Raw genomic sequence first — 14,356 nt, 5'->3', positions numbered from 1 at the left:
GCCTGCCAGGAGCATTCCAGCTGTGCTACTTGGTGCAGGATTCCTGCAAGCCGCTTGCTGGTGTCATGGGACAGTGACAACTCTGCTCTGCGCCCTGCGCTTTGGAACCCATTGCACAGCCTTAGTTATGGCCTTGCTGAAGACGCTCGCGCTAGGTTTTCCAGTCCGGCATTCCGGCACTGGTCTTCTGACCAGTTTTAGGATTCTGGGGATGGCATTGCACTTGGTGGCATCCTGAACACCGGTATGCCAAATGCATCCCACTGTTCCAATAGGGACAATGTGGTTGTGTTATTTTTCACAACCACTGATTTTTGCTATCATAAACTTCCCATGAACCGAGGTTAGCCTACATTTATAAACCAGATGCATGCAGCGCTGCATCTCCGACTGGTGGCAGGATGCGCTAAAGGGAAATGCAGTAAACCCCAGGTTTATTGAGTTGTTACCACATGTCCAAATGCACAAAGCTCCTCCACTGCCGTTCCGCCATGGAGGATAAGGCCTGTAAACGCTGGGCTTTACTTCGCAGCACTGTCAGAGGGATCTTGTCACGGCCAGAGGACTGGGTAGGTTCGTGTGGTGCTCAGGAACTACTTTAGGACCAGAGGCAGTAGGATTAAAACGAGCTGGTTTTATTATAGAAGGTTTTAAAAATAGAAAACAAATCTCTTATTTAAATCACGGCTTTGATATAAGGCTGAAACAAGGAAAGTCTCAAATAACGTCTTTGAGGGAAAGGCCTTAGAAATAATAGAGAAGCAATACGTTCTTGCAATAACTCACGAAATGACCAGCGGTACTGAGGGAGACCCAAATTACAGGGAAGAGGCAAGATGGCAAGATGAAATCATTATGGCAGAAGAATGGCGTAGATGGAGGGTAACAGGATCCAGCAATTAGACACGGGAAAGACGTGGGTGATGGTCCAAGTACTATGAAAAGTCTCTGAGTATCCGAATTACCAGGAGGTGGCGTAGACTGGCAAATAACTGGCGGGCACCGGAATAACGGGCAGCAGACCCACGGGCATGACAGTACCGGATCCACGGACTGGAAGCCACGGAGGCAACAAGGGAGTCAGGATTCCTGGAGTCAGTAGTAGGGCGGACTGAACTGTGAACCAGCAGAGGCCAGGAGTGATCCAGGAGTCTCCAACTGCACATGGCTAGGAAGACCTTAGCACTGACACAGATTCACCAGGGCAGATCCCCTAAATACATAGTGGGCGGCAGCCTTTGGCTAGACAGTGCAGGGAGGCAGGAAACTTTAACCTGGTAATCTTCATTTTGCCTACATCCAAGATGGCGGCACCGACCTCCCGGCGCCGCCTCAGTCACAACTCCCCCAAGACAGGTGGCGGCAGGCACAGAGGGGTGAGTACCGGACCCGTCGTGTCCCGCCGCGGCCGTTCGTGACAGATCTGTCATGGATCCCTTCCAGCATGCCCCATGGCACCGTTACTTTGCCCATGAGCGCATGGACTCCTGGTTCGCAGACCCAGAATTCCAGCAACAGAAGAGCTGTCCTTTGCATCAATAATCACATATTTTAGAGCACAGTATGTATGCAAAGCCTGACGATGTTTGGCGGGATGCACCTGCGGACTAGTGAATACCGCCCCTTGTATGGTAAATCAAAATAAACCAAACTCATTTAGTAAAAAGACCTGATGGAATGAGATGCAAAATGTGTAACTCCCAAGAGACACAATCCCTTGATAATTGATACGCCAATAAGTCTATATAACAAGGTGTTGTCTGCTTCTCCCAGTTCTGGCAGTATGGGCAGTGGGTGGATGTGGTTGTGGACGATCGTTTGCCCACCAAGAAGGGAAAACTGCAATTTGTGAAGTCTACAACCGCTAACGAATTCTGGAGCGCCCTTCTGGAAAAGGCCTACGCCAAGTAAGTAAGAACCTTGAGATGTCCCATGTTCCAAAGGCATTGGGGGAGAAGCTGCTCCTCCATGCCAAAGTCTGTGGTAGTCTCAGCCTGGCAGAAAACCAGGTATGGAATATTGTAAGGAGGTACTGTAAAGGCCCTAATTTCCCCTGAGCTCCCCCTGCAGGTGACCAGGAGAGCTCACTACGATGTGGCAGTTGAGGTGCCATTTTTTACATGGGATAAATTGCATGTGATTTATCCCATTTCAAATTCCCCGGGAGCTGCGGGTGGGCAGGAGGAAAAAAAATACCTGGGCAGGGTGGGGTCTGGTGTCCGGGCTGCGTGAAGCGCCTGGGGGCTTTGGGTGCAGCGGCGGAGCATACAGTCCACAGTGTCTGGAAAGTGAGCGGACACTGGACAGCGGTGACAGAATTTGAAAATTTGAAAGATAGGCCGGCCGCTGATTGGCTGAGAGAGACAGCAGATCAGCAGCCGGCCTATCTTTTTAATTTTCTAATTCTGCCGCTGCTGTCCTCAGTGTCTGCTCACTCAGCACTGCACCCACAGCCCCCAGGCTCTTCGCGCAGCCCGGAACCCACGCTTCCCAGGTTTTTCTTTTTGTGCAGACTGCCTGCCCCGCCGTGACCTTGCACCCACAGCCCCTGGGCATTTCATGCTGCCTGCCTCCTTCACATAGGTGTTTGCCAGCGGTGCTTCACCGCTGGCACACACCTACGGATCGGACCAACACATTGTGGGTGCTAAAAAGTACCCGTGATGTGCAGCTGATGGGTCAGGTCCGACATGGGATGGCAAACACATCTGATTTGGGCCGATTTCTCATCCCGATCTATCGGAATCGGGTAAAATCAGCCCAAATCGGATAAGTGTATGGGGGCCTTAAGTGAGAAGAACAAGGCACAATAACATTGTAAACCTTTAGCTCTCCATAACTTTGCCAAGGGTTCCACACCCCTGACTCCAGAACATGGTATTTCTCCACAGGCTCTATGGGTCCTATGAAGCCCTGAAAAGTGGTTTACCAATAGAGGCAATGGAGGACTTCACTGGAGGCATTGGTGAGGTGTTTACCCTCAAAGAAGCTCCATCGAATCTGTTCCAGATAATCCAGAAAACGCTAAGAGATAGGTCCTTTGTATGCTGTAGCACAGTAAGTCGCTTACGGTCTTCATTTCATCACCAATAAGCAACCTATATATCAGGCATGTCCAAACTGTGGCCCCCCAGCTGTTGTGAAACTACACATCCCAGCATGCCTTGCCATAGTTTTAGCATTCCCTAATAGCACAACTGAAGCAAGGCATGATGGAACTTGTAGTTTCACAACAGCTGGAGGGCCATAGTTTGGACATGCCTGCTATATATATGTTGCATCTGATAGTAATCTCCAGGAAATAAAAGCCAACAAACAGAATATTCCAAAGTCACATACATTGATGCACACATGATGCACACATGAGCCATATTTCCCATACTCTCTATGGGCCTGGTCAGACCTGATCGCACAGCCGCCAATTCGCCCTGCCCACATTCAGTTAAGCCACCGCCCACTAGAGTGAAATCCCACCGTACAAATCAATGTGGTCCCTGTGCGAATGGAGCCATGTGAGGGGACTTGGTACACTTTGACGATATGTCGATGACGATATGTCGACATTCAATACAAAAAAAATGTGAAAAACTCACATTGACCTTTTGACTGTTGACCATACAGCTATACTCCATGGCTACACTGGCTTGGAGCTATAAGGGTTAAATTAACACAACGCCAGCCCTGCAAAAAATAAAAAAGTAAAAAAAATATATAAAAGTTGTTTTTGTTTTTAAAATGTGCAACAAAAACTTTATACATTAAAATTCTTTAGTCACGGGATGATACTTTGATTTTAAGGATTTTAACCCGCTATAGCCATCGAATATTTGTTGTCACACAAATGAAGTCACCTACTGCACCGGTGCATTTAAGCTGGGTGCACACTGATTGATTTCCATGGCCTATGAAATAGATAACTATATCAGCAGTGCCGTGGGAGAACAATATAGTGCATAGACACTGACCAATATTGTTCAAGAAATTTGAATGAGAACTTTTGTTGATCTCTGAATGACTGTCACTGCAAGCGAAATGCTGGTGCTGCCAGGGAGTTTCTTTGCAAAGACAGAGATTTGCTGTAGTTGCTCAGGAGCACTGCTGACAACTCAATTGAACCCCCTATGTGGGACCACTGGCAGGACAAACAGCAGCACATGATCACACAGTGTCTTATCTGTGCTGTCAGGTCTGCCGTGATCCTTAGAGTCTGATTCTACTGCTTAGAAGTGCTATTGAGATGGGACTGAGGGTAACATTTGGGTACTTGTTTCCTATCTGGGCGCCCAGGTTTTCTACGTACGGCACCGTAATGAAATCGGATCTCATCGCATCGTACACATACACGATATTGAACGATGCGATGCGATGCGATGCGATCAGATTCGATTTCCCATAGGAAACAATGTGAAATGGCTCAATTTAGCCAAATTATCATAGGAACAATAGTAAATGGGCCAAAAACACCCCTGAACATTGAAATGTCCCCCCAAAAGTAGTTGACGCCACCCCGCCATCAACGTGAACCCGAAGCGTGGCGAGCGCAGCGAGCCCGCGAGGGGCGGCGGTACGCGTCCTCCGACCTTTTCATGCCCTACTATCCACTAGGGCGTGGAGTGAGAATAGAATAGTGTGGCGAGCGCAGCGAGCCACCGAGCCCGAAGCGTGGCAAGCGCAGCGAGCCCCGCGAGGGGACGCGGATACCTTCTCAGTTATACGCGTCCCCTCGCGGGCTTCCCAGGTGTCCATGGCGACGCGGACACCTGGGAAGCCCGCAAAGGGACGCGTTTACCTGTGAAGGTATCCGCGTCCGCTCGCCATGCTTCGGGCTCGGTGGCTCGCTGCGCTCGCCACACTATTCTATTCTCACTCCACGCCCTAGTGGATAGTAGGGCATGAAAAGGTCGGAGGACGCGTACCGCCGCCCCTCGCGGGCTCGCTGCGCTCGCCACGCTTCGGGTTCACGTTGATGGCGGGGTGGCGTCAACTACTTTTGGGGGGACATTTCAATGTTCAGGTGTGTTTTTGGCCCATTTACTATTGTTCCTATGATAATTTGGCTAAATTGAGCCATTTAACATTGTTTCCTATGGGAAATCGAATCGGATCGCATCGCATCGCATCGTTCAATATCGTGTATGTGTACGATGCGATGCGATCAGATTTCTCTACGGAGAATAGCATGGTGCGCAATTAACTTAGCGGGCGCCCAGATAGGAAACAAGTACCAACATTTGTATTAGTAATCTTTAGTTAAACACACATTTGTTTAATTGGAACAGTCACAGATTGGCTGAGAGAGCCAATCTCTCAGCCAATCAGCAGCCGTCCATTCATTTGAATGAGAGTTTTGGTAGCGGTGGGCGGGCAGGAGATTTGAAAACTCCCATTCTAATTAGCGGATGGCCGCTGATTGGCCGATGCAGATCGAGGGGAGCGCCTCTCCTGCCTGGCACTTCCCCGCTCTGCAGACTATATAGGTGGCACCACTAGGACACACCTACGGACCTTATAGGATGCGATACATCGCCGATACTAAAAACACCTGCGATGTACCACTGATGGCTCTGATTCTGGCCCATCTTATGGTCTGTCCATCTGACTTCCGACTCCAATCTGATGTGCACGGGACCGCGGATTGGATCGAATGTCAAACACATCCGATTTGGGATGATTTCACCTGATTTCTCAGACTGATCCATCGGAATCAGGTGAAATCGGGCCCAAATCGGACAAGTGTATGGGAGCATTTAGTGAGATGACCAAGGACATAGATTCCAGTAATCACATTTTTCTATTTATCGCAGGTATCTATTCCAGGTGCAGGAGAAACGGTCTTGAGCAACAACTTGGTTACCAGCCATGCATACTCAGTGACGGGCACGGAGGAGGTAAGTACATCATGACTCTACTTAGTAACACCTGTCTTATTGGAAGCTATGTACATAGCTGCTCAGCTCACAATCTCTGGTCTGTGACGCACAGGTCACCTGTCTCGGGAAACCCGTCCAAATCATCAGAGTGAGGAATCCATGGGGCTACAAAGAGTGGAATGGAGCCTGGAGCGATAAGTATGTCAGTCATGTAGACAGGGACCCTGGCTCTTCTGCTACACCTGCCTGCTAACAAAGATACATGGGTGCGATGGAGAATGTGTGGGTGCAGATTGTCTAATGAGAAATATAGCTAATTTATCCTCAATTATAAATATAAAAAATATTTGCTTTACGCTTTGTTCAATATAGATACATAAAACATCAGAATTCATTAATCAATATAATACCAACAATCTCTTATATATTTAGCCAGATCTGTCACTCCCCCTGTGTAGAACGTTCCTGTGTAGAACATTTTCATGTGTATAACGTTCCACCCCCTTGACATCACCTCCCCCCACCCAGCCAGGGCTACAGTACACGCCCACCATCCACCATTACTCCACAGCCACCATCCACCATTACTCCTGCACACCCCTACCCTCTGCCAGGACCCCCGCGACCCCCCTCCCGCGATTCGCGGGACCCTCCGCGACCCCCCCTCCCGTGAATCACGGGACCCCCGCGACCCCCCCCTCCTGCAATTCGAGGGACCCCCGCGACCCCCCTCCCGCGATTCGCGGGACCCCCGTGACCTCCCGCGATTCGCGGGACTCCCGCGATTTGAGGGACCCCCGCGACCCCCCCCTCCCGCGATTCGCACAACCCCCCCTCCCGCGATTCATGCCCCCCCTCACGCAATTCACGGTACCCCCCACGATCCCCCCTCCCGCGATTCATGCCCCCTCCCGCGATTCACGGGCCCCCGCACCACCCCCCTGCGCCCCCCTCCCTTGATTCACACCCCCCCTCATGCAATTCACGGCACCCCCCACACCCCCCCTCCTGCGATTCGCAGCCCCCCCACGACCCCCCCTCCTGCGATTCATGACCCCTCCCGCGATTCACGGACCCCCGCACCACCCCCCAGCGCACCCCCCACCCTCCCTTGACTCACGGCACCACCCACGCCCCTCCCGCAATTCACAGACCTCCACAACCCCCCCTCCTGCAATTCACTAACCCCGACAACCCCCCTCCCGCAATTTGCGGACCCCCCTTCCCACGATTCAAGCCCCCCCGCACCCCCTCCCACGATTTGCGGACCCCCGCCCCCTCCCGCTAATCGCGGATCCCCGCACACACCCCCCCTCCCGCAATTTGCAGAACCCCCTGACCCCCTTCCAGCAATTCCACGCCCCAGCGGACCACCGCGACCCCGCTCCCGCATTTCACGTACCCCCGTGACAATGGGGGATCCTGTACCGCCACAAGCAGGTGCCGCCCCTAGATGGGAAATCCGTCCCTGGCTGCCACGCTGCAGGTTCCCCCACTGCCAGAAGTGTCCCCACGCACGGTCCTTTGCACCAGCACCACAACTTTTATCAATGTCTTGCCCACATACCACTATTATACAGCCTCCTGCTCTCATGCATGCTCACTCCCTCCCAGTGGGAGGAGACGCTCACCCACTGCCGGGAGCTGCATACTGTCCCCCACCCTCCTCCAGTTCTAGGGATGTCCATCGACCATCAATGATTTCAAATAATCGATGGTTTATGGCCGATGTTGAATACTTTTGCCATCAATGTGGGAGGACCAGATGGTTTCCCTACAACGATGGCAAAGGAGAACCGATCAAGTTTCAAATTTTTTTAGGCCACCAAGTTCTGATTGACCCACGGCCTATTCAGTCAGATATAATGGATGACCATCGATGGCTACAATGGTTGGATAACGATGGTTATCCAAGTAATATGTTACTACTATCGATGGCAGGGTGCAAAATCGCCGTCAATGCCAACCATCGATGGTGTCTGCACCAATGCCTATCCCTACTCAGCAACAGCCAAAAACCTTTATTACCCCTCATGCCCACACATCTCTATCACTGCCCTGCCTCCTGTTCTCCTGCCCCGTAACTTCCGCCAGTGGGGACCCGCTCACCCTGTGTTGCCCACATTCCCCTATCATGCTTTACCGCCCAGCCTCCTGCTCTCACGCACCCTAACTCCCACCCAGTAGGAGGAGACACTGACTCAGGGCCACGTCCTGTACTCCTGTGCTGCCACGCTGGAGCCTCACCCACTTGCAGAAGCTGCACAGTGTCCCCCACCCTCTTTAGTCCCCTGTATGCCCACACACCCCTATCACTACCCAGCTTCCTGCTCTCCTGAACTGTAACTTCCACCACTGGGGAGTTGCTGATGCTGTGTTGCCCACATACCCCTATCATGTCTCATAGCCCAGCCTCCTGCTCTCATGCATCCTAACTCCCACCCAGTAGGAGGAGACACTGACTCAGGGCCACCATCCTGTACTCCTGTGCTGCCACGCTGGACCCTCACCCACTGGCAGAAGCTGCACAGTGTGCCCCACCCTCTTTAGTCCCCCGTATGCCCACACACCCCTATCACTACCCAGCTTCCTGCTCTCCTGAACCATAACTTCCACCACTGGGGAGTCGCTGATGCTGTGTTGCCCACATACCCCTATCATGCCTCATAGCCCAGCCTCCTGCTCTCATGCACCCTAACTCCCACCCAGTAGGAGGAGACACTGACTCAGGGCCACCGTCCTGTACTCCTGTGCTGCCATGCTGGACCCTCACCCACTGGCAGAAACTGCAATACAGGGCATCTTTCATACAATTCTAACCATATTTCTCACAATACAAACGTTCACAAATTAAGGGGCGCAGCCCCTTACGCCGGTGTGAAGAGCGCCCGTTCTCTCTTATATATTTGGCTACATCTGTCACTCAAAGTGTGTCTGACTCTCTAACGCTGGGTGGAGCCTCTGACTCACATGCCTGACTCACATGACAGAGAACCAGCCCAGTGAGCCCTCTGCCTCCCCATGTTACCCAGCAAAGACACAGTTGCTCACCAGACACACCAGGTGAGTGCCCCCCGCCGCCCCCCCTCCCGTGATTCGCGGCAACCCCCCCCCCCCCCGTGCGCGTGTTTCGCGGCACCACACCCCCCCGCGACCCCCCCTCCCGCGATTCGTGGCACACCCCCCCCAACCCCTCCTCCCGCGATTCGCAGCAAAAACCTCCCCCCCACCCCCCCCTCCTGCGATTCGCGGCAACCCCCCACGCAACCCCCCCTCCCGCGATTTGCGAGGCCCCTCCCATGATTCGCGCGCTCCCCCGTCCCTGCGAACCTCCCCTACCGCAATTTGTGGCACCCCCCCCCCACACACACGATTTGCAGCAACCCCAGCCCCCACGACCCCCCCTCCGGCGATTCGGGGCACCCCACCCCCCTCGCGACCCCCCCTCCTCCCACGATTCGCAGCAGCCCGCCCCCACGTCCCCCCCTTCCGCGATTCGCTGCAAACTCCCGCGCCCATCGACCCCTGCACCCCCCGCGACCCTCCCGCGAGTTTTTGAAGATTTATTTTTCACTTTTTGAATGTTTTCATATTCATTCTCATGTGTCGACATGGACACCAATGAAGTGCCACACTTATGTCAACATTTACATGTGTTGACCTTTCTGTGTTGATTTTTTCTTGTGGCGATTCGCGGCACCCCCCCCACGACCTCCCTCCTGCGAATCGCAGCACACCCCCCGCAATTCGCAGCACCCCCCGCGACTCTGCGGCACCCCGGGACCCCCCCTCCCACGATTCGCGCCAACCCCCCGGGCCCCCCTCCCACGGTTCGCGGTACCCCCACCTCCCGCGACACCCCCTACTGTGATTCCCCCCCCTGACCCCCCCTCCTGTCATTGCGGCAACCCCCGCGACCCACACTCCCACGATTCACTGCAACCCCCCGCGCCCCCCCTCCCACGTTTCGCGGCACCCACAACCCCCCGTGACCCCCCCTCCCGCAATTCACGGCATCCTCCCACGACCCCTCCTCCCGTGACACCCCTCACCTCCTCCCTCCCCCCCCCCCGCGCGCGCGCGATTCACGGCAACCCCAGGATTAAAGGGCACATGCAATACACTGACACGGCTATGGTCGACAATGAAAAAGGTTGACATGAGTTTTTGAAGATTTATTTTTCTTTTTTTTGAATGTTTTCATATTCATTCTCATGTGTCGACATGGACACCAATGAAGTGCCTCACTTATGTCAACATTTACATGTGTTGACCTTTCTGTGTTAATTTTTTCTTGTAGCAATTTTTTTCCAGTGACAACTATGTGCACTTCAACCTAGACATCATCAATCAATTCTTTGTATAATATATAACACCTGTTCTGTTTTACTGTAGGTGTTTTAAGTCAGATCTTTTACTGCTACTATTACTGTTTATGTAAATGCATTCTGAATGACAGCAACATCCTACCATCCTTCTACAAGAATATATAACCAACTAGGTGATTCATCGCGCCCCGTGCCCCCCCCCCCCTCCCGCAATTCACGGACCCCCGCGCACCCCCCCCCCCCTCGCGCGATTCACGCCCCCTCCCACGATTCACGTCACCCCGCGCAACCCCCCTCCCGCAATTCGCAACCCCACCTTGCGCAATTCACGCCCCCTCCCACGCTTTGCGGACCCCTGCCCTATCCCGCGATTCGCGGACACCTACGCCCCCACCCTCCCTTGATTCACGACACCCCCCGCGCCCCTCCCGCAATTCACGGCACCCCTAAGCCCCTCTATAGTCCCCCGTATACTCACACACCCCTATCACTACCCAGCTTCCTGCTCTCCTGAACCGTAACTTCCACCACTGGGGAGTTGCTGACGCTGTTTTGCCCACATGCCCCTATCATGCCTCATAGCCCAGCCTCCTGCTCTCATGCACCCTAACTCCCACCCAGTAGGAGGAGACACTGACTCAGGGCCACCATTCTGTACTCCTGTACTGCCACGCTGGACCCTCACCCACTGGCAGAAGCTGCACAGTATCTCCCACCCTCCTCTTTAATCCCCCTTATGCCCACACACCCCTATCACTACCCAGCCTCCTGTTTTCCTGTGTCGTGACCTCCGCCAGTGGGGAGCCGCTGACTCAAAAACACCCTACTATACTATTGCACACACACACACCTAAACAACATACACACACCTCCCCCACACCCACAAATGTCACTGTACCATCCATACTATCACTGTACATCTTACTCTGTAACCGCTTTTTAATTAAACAAAACAATACACACCCCCTTCCAAATCATATACTCTCATTTCACCTATAACTCAAGTTGCAATACAGGCCATCTTTCATACAATTCTAACCATATTTCTCATATACAAATGTTCACAAATTAAGGGGGCGCAGCTCCTTACAACGGTGTGAACAGCGCCCGTAGGGCGCGCTGAATCACCTAGTTCATAATATACACTTACACATACTGCATTGATATATTAATGTGTGTGTGTGTGCGTGTGTGCGTGTGTGTGTGTGTGCGTATTGTGACAAGGAATCACATATACTGGATTGAAACAAAGGGCCAGATTCTCTAAGATTCAAAAGTGATAAAATGGAGAGTGATAAACAGCCAGCCAATCAGCTCCTGTCTGACATTTTTCAAACACAGTCTGTGACATGACAGGCAGGAGCTGATTGGCTGGCTGTTTATCACTCTCCATTTTATGACTTTTGAAGCTTAGAGAATCTGGCCCAAAGTCTGGTTCTTTGGGCCTTATTTTGGTTCATTCTTTCTGACAAAATCCGGTACTTATGTAATATCTGGACTCCCATTTTTCTTATGAGACCGCGTCCCCTCGCGGGGCTCGCTGCGCTCACCACGCTTCGGGCACGGTGGCTCGCTGCGCTCGCCACACTATATAAAATCAACTCCATGCGTAGTTGGATAGTAGGGGTATGAAAAAATGGGGTGCATTTAACATGGGAGTCCAGATAATACATAAGTACCCAAAATCCTTCTTAGATGGACAAAACCATGTGCACTGCAGGGGGGGCAGATGTAACATGTGCAGAGAGAATTAGATTTGGGTAAGTAATTTTGTTTCTGTGCAGGGTAAATACTGACTGCTTTATTTTTATACTGCAATATAGATCTCACTTTGAAGTAAAACCCCACCCAAATCTAACTCTCTCTGCACATGTTACATCTGCCCCACCTGCAGTGCACATGGTTTTGCCCATCTAAGAAGGATTTTGTCAGAAAGAATGAACCAAAATAAGGCCCTTTATTTGTAGTGGTAGACAGCATATCAAGATAACAGCTTGGCAATTCTTAGGTACAGTAACAGCAATGCAGTTCTCAGTGGGTGTGGTATAGCGCTCTGACAGTTGGGATTCCGACATCAGTCATTAGCCCTTCGTCAGAATCCTGACTGCTGGGACTCAGACAGCGGGGCGAGCGCAATAAAGCCCCTTGCGGGATCGCTATGTTCGCTGCATTTGCCAACTACTCTATTCTCCCTCTACGGGGGTCGTGGTCCCCCAAGAGGGAGAATAGCCCCCCTGTCCTACCTGATCCCAACTGTCTGGGTTTTAACTGTCAGGATTCCGATGTTGGTGTAATGACCTTTGGAATCCTGACTATTGGTCAGTCATCCGGCACCCATTCTCAGGTTACAGCAAGGGCAGGGTTTCAGCAGGCAACACACACAGGCTTCACAACAATGGTACTCTTGAGAATCCCTAACATAATCCTCACATTCCCCCCAGACTATGGCCCAGCTGCTAAAAGGCTTGGGAACCCTGACCTGTACAAACATACAACAGGAATAACAGGTGTTGTTAATTAGCAGACAGTGATTCCCAATACATTTTAGGAAGACCTGGACTGGATCTCACTAGATTTGCCGCTGCTGCTATAAATCCTGGATTGGATCTTCCAAATTTACGTAATTTACCAGAAGATCCAAAATATATGTCATAATGCAAAACATTCATTCGCATATCTGCGGGGATATTCGCTGTGCGAAGGGGATGTGGACGTTTGTGCGGGTGGCGTTAAGTTTTGCTTCTATATTTCAGATACAGAACTCTGCCACCACCTTGGGGTCAAAATGTGAAATACTGTAGATCAAAATATAAAGCACTATTTTTATCACTCAAGTGATATTCGCTCTCATTCTGGTTGACTTGTTAAACTGTGAAACGGGGGAGCGATCAAATCAGAAGCCCCCCCCCCATCAAATGAGTATTTTCAAGAAGTTACACTCATTTTTTGAGGTACCAGAATTAAGGGAACTCCTCAAAAGAATCAAAAAACGGAAACCTTAAAAAAAAAAAAGCCCAACGAGGGAAGACATACAGTATAATAGAATTATATAGTGATCCTGTATTTCCCTATCATTCCTCTGTGTATTATTCCTGTCCTCATGTCCTTATGTCCTTACAGTGCCCCAGAATGGAATGGAGTTGAGCCAGAAGTGAGAGATAAACTTAATATCAAAAGGGAAGATGGTGAAGCTTGGTGAGTCAATATTACTCGACTCTATCGAGATTATTTGGCCAAAGCTGAGGGTTAGGGTGTTACCATAGAGACAAGACTGGGGCTGAGAACACTCATGTTTTTGGAGGACCCTTCCATCCACAGTAATTAAAGCCTGATCGGCCATCGGCTCATCTCACCTGTGCCTCTCCAACATCATCCTCCATCCACCATCTCTCCAACGTTATCCCCAGTTCCTGGAAGTCCAATTCCTGATGATGTCATATTAATTAGAGGTTCAGGATCTGAGTTCCTGCTGAAAAATAGCATTGCTTATCCCCCCCATGTCTCTCTCGCCTCATGAACTGAACTTCCAGACGGGTCCTTGAAATCTCAGGGCCCTGCGCAAGTTCCCCCTTGTAGTGTCCTGTTGCCTGACCTTGGCACGAGATACACACAAGCAGTCTATAAATTAAAATGAAGGATTAGGTTCCTCAAACTTAAAAAAAAAAAAAATACTCTACAGTATATTAACTTTCATTGTTCCCTAATATTTTTCTTCTGCTGTTGCCAGGTTCCCGTTTTCTTCATTCTTAGCTGAGTTTTATCAAGTACAAATATGTCACCTGAGCCCGGACTATGCGTATTCTGATGGAAAACATAACTGGTACCTAACAGAAATGTCAGGGAGATGGACTATGGGCTCCACTGCGGGTGGCTGCTTGGAGAACTGTAAGAAATAAATATTCTTCAAATAGTATCAGGAATTTATTGGCGTGTCTATGCTCAACTGCATCTTTTTTTTTTAACATTCGGCCTGATTCAGACCTTATCGCTTGGCTTCGAATCTTTGGAGCCCAGCATTCAGGTAAATGCTGCCCCCAGCAGCCCCACACATGCTAATTCTCGCCCCTGTGCATGGCTGTACATTCGTAAACACAGGGAGAAATCCATTCACCATCAAATGGATTTCCTCCTGTTCGCAGCGCCAAGTAAGCCAGGACT

At 51.1% G+C, this 14,356-nt stretch overlaps 1 protein-coding gene across 1 annotated transcript in view; it reads left to right on the top strand.

Annotated features, from left to right (window-relative positions):
- LOC146062852 (calpain-8-like) overlaps nt 1-14,356 on the top strand; it is a 66,764-nt gene that overhangs the window by 28,418 nt on the left and 23,990 nt on the right. The window contains exons 4-9 of the mRNA XM_083174858.1: nt 1,774-1,907; nt 2,892-3,057; nt 5,805-5,888; nt 5,983-6,068; nt 13,319-13,393; nt 13,926-14,083. Of these exons, the coding sequence (XP_083030984.1) occupies nt 1,774-1,907; nt 2,892-3,057; nt 5,805-5,888; nt 5,983-6,068; nt 13,319-13,393; nt 13,926-14,083 (703 nt within the window). The remainder of the gene's footprint in view (nt 1-1,773; nt 1,908-2,891; nt 3,058-5,804; nt 5,889-5,982; nt 6,069-13,318; nt 13,394-13,925; nt 14,084-14,356) is intronic.

This window comes from Crinia signifera, chromosome 3 (genome assembly GCF_055691185.1).
Source record: "Crinia signifera chromosome 3, ASM5569118v1, whole genome shotgun sequence".
NCBI classification, from domain to species: domain Eukaryota; kingdom Metazoa; phylum Chordata; class Amphibia; order Anura; family Myobatrachidae; genus Crinia; species Crinia signifera.
Note: the sequence above shows the minus strand (reverse complement) of the source record. Positions and strands in the feature narration are given on the sequence as shown.